The sequence below is a fragment of the Nicotiana attenuata genome, chromosome 1 (genome assembly GCF_001879085.1).
Source record: "Nicotiana attenuata strain UT chromosome 1, NIATTr2, whole genome shotgun sequence".
NCBI classification, from domain to species: Eukaryota; Viridiplantae; Streptophyta; class Magnoliopsida; order Solanales; family Solanaceae; genus Nicotiana; species Nicotiana attenuata.
This window is the reverse complement of record NC_031989.1, coordinates 75,887,328-75,897,473: the sequence shown is the minus strand read 5'-3', so window position 1 is coordinate 75,897,473 and position 10,146 is coordinate 75,887,328. Positions and strand designations below refer to the sequence as shown.

The following is a 10,146-nucleotide window of genomic DNA, read 5'->3' as shown; positions in this document are numbered from 1 at the left end:
CAGGGTTTTAAGGTAAAATTTTACGGGGCATTACAACTACCCAGCCCGTGTAACGAATAGAATAGCCGAACAGATGCTATGGAAGCTCAAAGAATGAGAAACAAAATATACAAAGTAAGTATAGGGAATCGTACTCAACATCTCACTGTTGCGGTGTGCAACCCGATCCACACATGATACAGTTGCGGCGTGCAACTCGGTCCACACATGATATCGTTGCGGCGTGCAACCCGATCCAAACATCATACCCATGGCGTCGTGCCACCCGATCCACACATAACAATCAACAAGGAAGTACCTACCAAGCCAAATTGCTCAGACCAACGAAATTCCCGAATATTGACCACGAGCACGCCAAGTGCAAAAATGCAACCCTGGGGAGACGGATAGCGCCATGCGCTACAAAACTCGAGCTCGACTAAGGTGCAACAACGACATGCTACGCAACTATAACACACGTGCGAATAATCAAGCCGTCTCACACCCCACATGGCATAATAGAGTATAATAGAGAATAGTTGACGATAGGAATAACACGCAACACACGAAGACTCCTCCATAAGCAGTACTATGCTAAATGAACACATCCGATCTAATGTTAACCTACTAGCGGACCTCAAGCCAATTCCGATCATCCCATACGGGGCCAATAAGCTGTCAAGTATTCCACAATGGCCCTATCCATGACACATAAGAGCGGTCGTCAAATCGGGAGAAAACCCCCCACAGTCTATAACCAAAGGAGTAGAGTGCCTCTTCGTCATGATCTCTCCCATTGGCGACAGTACCAAAATCTCCATACCTGTTTTAAATCTCTAACAATCGAATGACTAACATGTCATGATTTTACGATCTTCTTGTGGGATATACCCCCACAACCATCCGTACCCGTTAGTAAAATCTAAACATTAGTGGCCATCGACCGCGCTATTCCCATAGCATTAGTCAAGCTTCCGCATTTCAATACCCAACACTTCTTCCACAAAACAGACCATCCTTAGGTTGGCCGAAATTAGTGCCAGCATACTCTGAACATCTGAAATCTTCCCCCGCTCCTTCGAGCTCGTTACTTTCTTATCAAAACAGAACCGCAACCTTAATCCTCAACTTCCAATTTCCATACTGCTCACTGCACCTATCATGCTGCTGCGCGAGAGTCCAAGAATTTCATCATAACCCCTGAACCACCAATAGAATACACACTTCATCGGCTATAACCCCTTTTTACTCCGCTTATTTTAGAAGAAGACTCGCAACACGCAACCAAATTCCCATGACCGCAGAAAATGCAAACCTCCAGTCGTAGTCTAAACTGCCATAACTCTTCCGAGATCCATCTACATATCACATAACCCTCAAAATCAAATACCTCCAAATCAATCAAATCATGGAGGATGTTAAGCTCGCACTTACAACCACAAATCACCGGTATGACCTTAACACGCCAATGAAACTGATCATTTCCACCACCATACTAATCTAAACCATTGCTAACTGACCCAACTTCTTCCAATTTACTCCTGACTTGCCTTCGAAATAATAGTTCTATTTGAGCACACAACATACCCAAAACTACACTCATCCGAGGGACCCAAATCACAAGGCTACATCTTCTCAATAGCCATCAGCCATCTCATAACATTCTCATGCACTCAATAGTATCGCTAACTGATACACCCGTTTTGGAAGAGCTCTTGCGAATTCGAAGTTGTTACTCCACTTTTACTAACATTGCACCGTAGACCCGATGATGACATAGAAATTTCCCAAGTGTCCTCCACACTTTGCTGCAAAACCCAGTCTTCAGCCACATAGCGAATTGGGAAATCCTTAAGCATCACACCTAAAATCTCGAATCCACTAGAACCATTATTGAGAGTCGCCCACTCAAGTCCAGTCCCGATTATTTAACCAAACCACTAGTGATCCGTTAGCATATGAGCATTCCAAAAAAGCAACCAGATGAATACTTTCCCTTATACATCACATCCATCAATCCCCTGCTCAAATTACCCTTGATGTTTTCTTCACTTAGTAATAACTAATCCACCAATGTACTACTGATAACTCAAAACTACAAAGGAATATCATCATAGATGGTGGGCTTCCCCACTTATCTTTAAGCCATAATTACGTTATTCCATAAGTCACAATGACTCTTCCTCCTCAGTTACCATGATCTCGCACCATTGCTCAACCAAATTTCTCCTAAGTTTTTGTAGCACTAATCATTACACATCCCGAATTATCAGCGACAATCGCACACTCGACCTCTTGACAATCATACCATCTTCTTCAAGCGATCCCCAGCTCACATCGTAGTACATACTTCATGTTGGATAGAAAATAAAGTTCTTCAGAGGAACTTTACTAGAAATCACGCAACTTCTAACACCTCATATGAGATAGCTGTGACGACCCGGCCGGTCGTCTTAAGAATTTATGTCCCGATCCCCCATTAACTGCTTCGCCTAAGTTCTTTTCTGCTATTTTGGTTTGCCGGGACGTTCGGTGTTGAGTTTCGGAGAGCTTTGGGACACTTAGTCCCTAAATGAGAGCTTAAGTGTTGAAAAGTGATCCGTAGTTGAAACAGTGTGAAGACGACCTCGGAATGGAAATCCGATGGTTCCGTTAGCTCTGTTAGGTGATTTCGGGGTTGGGAGCGTGTTCGGAATATATTTTGGAAGTCCATAGCTCATTTAGGCTTAAAATGCCGAAGTTTGAATTTTATAAGTTTTCGGTCCGATAGTGAGTTTTTGATCGAGGGTCGGATTGGAATTTCGGAAGTTACAGTAGTTCCTTCATGTCATTTGGGATGTGTGTGCAAAATTTCATGTCATTCGGACGAGGTTCGGGTAGGTTTTTGATCGAAAGCGTGTTTTGTTGGAATTTGAAGTTCTTAGGCTTGGATCCTTGATTAATTCGGGTTTCCAGCGTTGTTTTAGGTGTTTTTAAGATTGGTACAAGTTTGAATAAGCTATTAGGTGGTATTGGTGCTTTTAGTTGAGGTCCCGGGGGCCTCGGGATGATTTCGGGTGGTTAACGGATGAATTTTTGAAGTTATTGCAACAGCTGAATGTCCCTCTTCTGGTATTTTCGCATCTGCGGCTTGGGAACCGCAGATGCGGCGCCGCAGAAGTGGCTGTGTGGCTGCAAAAGCGGCTTGTCTCCTTTTTCCTCAAAAACCGCAGAAGCGGTGCCATTTCCGCAAAAGCGGAGCCGCAGAAGCGGCTTAGGCATCGCAGAAGCGGAGCCGCAGAAGCGGCCCAGCTATCGCAGATGCGGCCTTGTTCCCTTTAGTAAAAACCGTAGAAGCGGCTTGGTTTCCGCAGAAGCGGTCCCTTGTCCGCAGAAGCGGATATCCCTGGGCAAAAATAGATATTTCGAGGGTTTGAGTTCATAAGTTACAAAAATCAATTGAGAGCTCGGGAGAGGGCGACTTTGAGTGGGTTTTGAAGTAGAGATCATTGAGTAACGTTTTCTTAATCCCTTCTAGTTATACTTCATCATTTTGTAGTCAAATCCATCATTAAAATTCGAATTTGGGATTAAAATTGGAAGAAAATGGGTAAAACTTCTTAGACCTAACTATTGGGTTTTTAGTGAGCATTTGACCTCCGATTTGGGAGATTTTTATATGGTTAGACTCGTGAGAGTAAGAGGGTTCTGAAAATGTGAAAATTATTCGATTCCGAGGCATTGGCCTGAAGGGCATTTTGGTCATTTCACCTAATTTCACGCCGTAGCTTTGAATTTAATAGCAAAACCAGGTGTTTGCGATGTTATTTACAATGTGTAATTGAATTGAATAGATTTGAGCTATTTGGAGTCGCATACTCGTGGCAAGAGCGTGGTTTCAGTTGATATTGAGTCGGTTCGAGGTAAGTGGCTTGTCTAACCTTGTGTGGGGGACCTTTCCCCTTAGGACATGATCTTTGAATATTTGAATGCCTCGTACGTTAGGTGACGAGCGCGTACTTGAGCTAATTGTTGTAAACCCATTTCTACTTAAAGTATTTAAATTGAGATTTCATGTTTACTTGTTCATTTTAGACTGTAAGTTTATACCTGTGCTAGCTTAGCGACGCATGTTTAGCTGGCTTACTTGCTTATTTGTTTAGCTGTACTATTTGTACTCTGTGAAGCATGTTAGGCTAGAATTTACTATTACTTTTCCTGATTTTAGCATTTATTCTGAGATTATGGATTGTTGTTGTTGTGTGTTTAATTTGGGACTACGGGACGGCTTCCCGGGAGATTCCCTGTACTTGAGATATTCTGGACTGAGGGTGCGGGATACCAAGAGATCCCTGGCACATGTGTTTCTATATATATAGGGATACCAAGAGATCCCCGACTTAATTATTGAGGATACCCAGAGATCCTCGGGATACCAAGAGATCCCCGACTTACTTATTGAGGATACCCAGAGATCCTCGGGATACCAAGAGATCCCCGACTTACTTATTGAGGATACCCAGAGATCCTCGGGATACCAAGAGATCCACCGGCTATTATTCCTTGTTGAGGGCAGTTTTCCTTGTATTGTTACCTTTGCTTTCTATTACTGTTCTTCCTTATTTACCTGGTTTAGATTCTCGCTGTAGACTTTATTTAAACTGCTTTCGTTATCTCATTATTTATTATTTTTATCTCAGTAGGGCCTTGACCTTCCTCGTCACTACCCAACCGAGGTTAGGCTTGGCACTTACTGAGTACCGCTATGGTGTACTCATGCCTCTTCTGCGCATATTTTTCATGTGCAGATCCAGGTACTTCCTCCCAGGCGTATCATCCTCGCGATGGAGAGTCCTAGCTAAGACTTGAGGTATATCTGCTACGTCCGCAGACCAGGAGTCTCTACTCTATTCCGGCTTTAGCAGACAGTTCCTTTCTTTCCTTTTATGTTGTTTAGACATTCTGGTGTAGAGCAGAATACTACATCCTATTAGCCTGTGTTTCCCGTGAGTTTCCAGATTTTGGGATTTAGTTGTAGACTTCCGCATATTTTTGAGTTGTATAGGCCGAGTGGCCTTATATACAGTTGTTATTTCCGTATGTTCAGTTTTAATTAATTATTCCGCAAATGTTAATTTGTTATTCCGCACTGTTAGGCTTACCTAGTTGTAGGAACTAGGTGCCATCATGACATGTTCATGGAGGGTGAACTGGGGTCGTGACAAGTTGGTATCAGAGCTCTAGGTTCATAGGAGTCACGGAACACAGGCCGGTTTATTAGAGTCTCGCTGATCGGTACGGAGACGTCTGTACTTATCTACGAGGGGCTATGTAACTGTTTAGGAAAAATCTTCATTTCATTTGAATTCCTCGTCGTGCGATATTTTTGGACAACAATTCTAAACTTCTGACTTCTATTCTCTCACAGATGGTGAGGACACGTGCTACTCGAGATGATCAGGCACCCGCGCCCCCTACTGCAGCCGCCAGAGGCCGGGGCCGGGGGAGAGGTCGAGGACGCGCACGTGGTGCAGCCAGAGCACCTGCGCGAGCTGCCGCCGAGGTACCACCAGCAGATCCAGCCGGATCCCAGGCACCTGGCACACCTACTACTGCCACTACTACTTCAGCGCTCTAGGAGACTTTGGCTCAGCTCATGAGCATGTACACCTCCTTGGCTTAGGCAGGGTTGCTTCCTATTGCTGTAGCCACATCCCAGGCCGGGGGAGGAGCACAGACTCCTGCCGTCCGCACTCCTGAGCAGCGAGTGCAGGTTGAGCAGGCTCCCGAGATTATTCCGGCACCGCCTACAGCGCCAGTTCAACCCGAGGATGGGTCAGCTGCTTCAAAGGACGAGCAGCGGAGACTTGAGAGGTTCAAGAATTATGATCCCCCAGTGTTCAGTGGATTAGCATCAGACCATGCCTTGGGATTTCTATAGGAGTGTCATCGTATTCTTCGCACTATGGGCATAGTGGAGTCCAGCGGGGTTTCTTTCACTGCTTTCCAGCTTCGGGGAGCCGCCTATGATTGGTGGCGGACTTATGAGATTGACAGTCCAGTCGAGGCTGCTACATTGACTTGGACCCAGTTCTCGGATATTTTTATGAGAGAGTTTGTCCCCCAGAGTCTCAGGGATGCATGGCGCGCAGAGTTTGAGCATTTGCGCCAGGGTGCTATGACCGTTTCAGAGTATGCTATCCGTTATACCAGGTTGGCTAGGCATGTACCGGCTTTGGTTGCTACAGTTCGGGAGAGAGTTCGCAGGTTCATTGAGGGTCTTATTCCACCCATCAGATCTAGCATGGCTCGAGAGTTGGAGATGGACATTCCTTATCAGCAGGTAGTGAGCATTGCTAGGAGGATTGAGGGTATGCTCGCCAGGGAGCGAGGAGAGAGGGAGGCCAAGAGGTCTCGAAAGTCGGGTCACTACTCTGGTGCCCGTACCCCATCAGCAGGTCGTTATGGCAGGGGTTATTCGCGTCGCCCTGTACATTCAGCTCTTCCAACAGCCGGCAGTACTCCAGCTCCACCTACACCTCAGGAGCCTTATTATGCGCCTCCTGTTTCTAGCGCGCCTCCTGCGCGGGGTTCTTCCAGAGGGCAGTCCAGCAGGCCTAGTCCCAGCCAGTCACAGCAACCGCGTCCTCCCAGAGCTTGTTACGAGTGTGGTGATACACGTCACTTGGTGAGGGATTGCCCCAGACTTAGGAGGAGCGCGCCCCCACAGACTTCTCAGCCACAGCGTGCTCCTCAAGGTTCTCAGGCCATGGTCACAGCTCCAGCTGCTACCCCACCTGCCCAGCCGGCTAGGGGCGGAGGCCGGGGAGATAGAGGTCGCCCTCGCTAGAGGGGCCGGGCCAGATATTATTGTATTCCTGCTCGTACTGAGGCTGTTGCCTCCGACTCCGTCATTACAGGTATTATACTGGTTTGTCACAGAGAGGCATCGGTTCTATTCGATCCAGGCTCTACTTACTCTTATGTGTCTTCTTACTTTGCTCCGCATTTGGGTGTGCCTCGGGATTCTTTGAGTGCCCCCGTTTATGTTTCTACTCCTGTGGGAGATTCTCTTGTTGTGGACTGCGTTTATCGGTCAAGTTTGGTTACTGTTCGTGGTTTTGAGACCAGGGCAGATTTATTGTTACTCGGTATGGTCGATTTTGACATTATTTTGGGCATGGACTGGTTGTCACCCCATTTTGCTATTCTTGATTGTCACGTCAAGACCGTGACGCTGGCTATGCCAGGTATTCCACGTATTGAGTGGAGTGGTACTTTAGATCACACTCCCAGTAGAGTTATCTCTTTTCTTAAAGCTCAGCGTATGGTTGAGAAGGGGTGTGCCGCGTATTTAGCTTATGTGAGAGATGTCAGTGTTGATACCCCTTCTGTTGACTCAGTTCCAGTTGTACGGGATTATCCCGATGTGTTTCCAACTGATCTTCCGGGCATGCCGCCGATAGAGACATCGATTTTGGCATTAATCTGTTGTCGGGCACTCAGCCCATTTCCATTCCTCCGTATCGTATGGCTCCTCCTGAGTTGAAGGAGTTGAAGGATTAGTTGCAGGAATTGCTTGGTAAGGGTTTTATTCGACCCAGTGTTTCACCGTGGGGTGCTCCTATTTTGTTTGTGAAGAAAAAGGATGGTTCTATGCGCATGTGTATTGACTATCGCCAGTTGAACAAGGTTACAGTGAAGAACCGTTATCCTTTGCCTCGTATAGATGATCTGTTTGACCAGCTTCAGGGCGCACAGGTGTTTTCTAAGATTGACTTGCGCTCAGGTTACCACCAGTTGAAGATTCGGGAGCCAGATATCCCGAAGACTGCCTTCAGGACTCGATATGGTCATTACGAGTTCCTTGTTATGTCATTTGGGCTGACCAATGCCCCTGCAGCTTTCATGCACTTGATGCACAGTGTGTTCAGGCCTTATCTTGACTCGTTCATGATTGTTTTCATTGATGATATTCTGGTGTACTCCCGGAGTCGGGAAGATCATGAGCAGCATCTGAGGACCGTGCTTCAGACCTTGAGAGAGAAGAAGTTATATTCAAAGTTCTCAAAATGTGAGTTTTGGCTGAGTTCTGTGGCATTCCTAGGCCATGTGATTTCTAGTGAGGGTATCCGGGTTGATCCGAGGAAGGTAGAGGCCGTGCAGAGTTGGCCCAGGCCGTCCTCAGCTACAGAGATTCGCAGTTTCCTTGGCTTGGCGGGCTACTACCGTCGTTTTGTGGAGGAATTTTCATAAATTGCTGCCCCTATGACTAGATTGACCCAGAAGGATGCCCCATTTCAGTGGACAGAGGAGTGTGAGGCGAGCTTTCAGAAGCTCAAGACAGTTTTGACTACAGCCCCTATTTTGATGTTGCCTACCGGTTCAGGGTCTTATACTGTCTATTGTGATGCCTCGAGAGTTGGCCTTGGAGCAGTGTTGATGCAGGACGGTAGGGTGATTGCCTACGCGTCCAGACAGTTGAAGATACATGAAAAGAATTACCCTGTCCACGACCTTGAGTTAGTTGCCATTGTTCATGCCTTGAAGATCTGGCGTCATTATTTACATGGAGTGCCTTGCGAGATCTATATTGATCATCGGAGTTTGCAGCACTTGCTCAAGCAAAAGGATCTCAATATGCGTCAGAGGAGGTGGTTAGAGCTGCTGAAGGATTATGACATCACTATCCTATATCACCCGGGCAAGGCCAATGTGGTGACGGATGCCTTGAGTCACCGGGCGGAGAGTTTGGGGAGTTTGGCATATTTACCAGCTTCAGAGAGGCCTATGGCGATGGATGTTCAGGCCTTAGCCAGCCAGTTCGTGAGATTGGATCTTTCGGAGCCCAGCCGAGTTCTAGCTTGTGTGGTTTCCCGGTCCTCCTTAGTTGATCGTATCAAGGAGCGGCAGTATGATGACCCTCATTTGCTTGTCCTTCAGGACAAGGTTCAGCGTGGAGATGCCAGAGATGTGACCATTGGAGATGATGGAGTATTGAGGATGCAGGGCCGGATTTGTGTGCCCAATGTTGATGGTCATCGAGAGATGATTCTAGCAGAGGCCCATAGTTCGCGGTATTCCATCCATCCGGGTGCCGCGAAGATGTATCAGGACCTGAGGCAGCACTACTGGTGGAGGCGGATGAAGAAGGATTTAGTTGGTTATGTGTCTAGATGCTTCAACTGCCAGCAGGTGAAGTATGAGCACCAGCGCCCAGGTGGGTTGTTCCAGCAGATAGAGATTCCGGAGTGGAAATGGGAGCGCATCACCATGGATTTTGTATCTGGACTTCCACTGACCTTGAAGAAGTTTGATTCCATTTGGGTTATTGTGGACCGGCTGACCAAGTCCGCCCATTTCATTCCTGTGTGTACCACATATTCATCGGAGCGGTTGGCGGAGATTTATATCAGGGAGATCGTCCGTTTGCATGGTATTCCAGTTTCTATCATTTCAGACAGAGGTACTCAGTTTACATCGCGGTTCTGGAGAGCCGTGCAGCAGGAGTTAGGTACTCGGGTGGAGTTGAGCACAGCATTTCACCCCCAGACAGACGGACAGTCCGAGCGCACTATTCAGATTCTTGAGGATATGCTCCGTGCGTGTGTGATTGAGTTCGGAGGATCTTGGGATCATTTCTTGCCATTGGCGGAGTTTGCTTACAATAACAGCTATCAGTCCAGCATTCAGATAGCGCCGTATGAGGCTTTATATGTTAGGAGGTGCAGATCTCCGGTGGGTTGGTTTGAGCCGGGCGAGGCCAGGCTATCGGGCACAGAGATAGTTCAGGATGCATTGGAGAAGGTTAAGGTGATTCAGGATAGACTCCGTACAGCCCAGTCCAGGCAGAAGAGTTACGCGGACAGGAAGGTTCGTGATGTTTCATATATGGTTGGTGAGCGGGTTCTGCTTCGGGTCTCGCCTATGAAGGGCGTCATGAGGTTTGGGAAGAAAGGAAAGTTGAGTCCGAGATTTATTGGCCCTTTTGAGATCTTGAGGCGAGTTGGGGAGGTTGCCTATGAGCTTGCCTTACCTCCCAGTTTGGCCGGAGTTCATCCGGTATTTCATGTTTCGATGCTCCGGAGGTATCACGGTGATCCGTCGCACGTGTTGGATTTCAGTTCAGTCCAGTTGGACAAGGATCTATCCTATGTTGAGGAGCCAGTGGCTATTTTGGACAGTCAG

At 47.1% G+C, this 10,146-nt stretch overlaps 1 protein-coding gene across 1 annotated transcript; it reads left to right on the top strand.

Moving 5' to 3' along the window:
* On the top strand, positions 7,621-8,034 carry LOC109241450 (RNA-directed DNA polymerase homolog; the record flags this gene model as incomplete). Its single annotated transcript, XM_019408195.1, has 1 exon — positions 7,621-8,034. A coding segment is annotated over exon 1 (414 nt), but the record flags the coding sequence as incomplete, so codon positions are not given.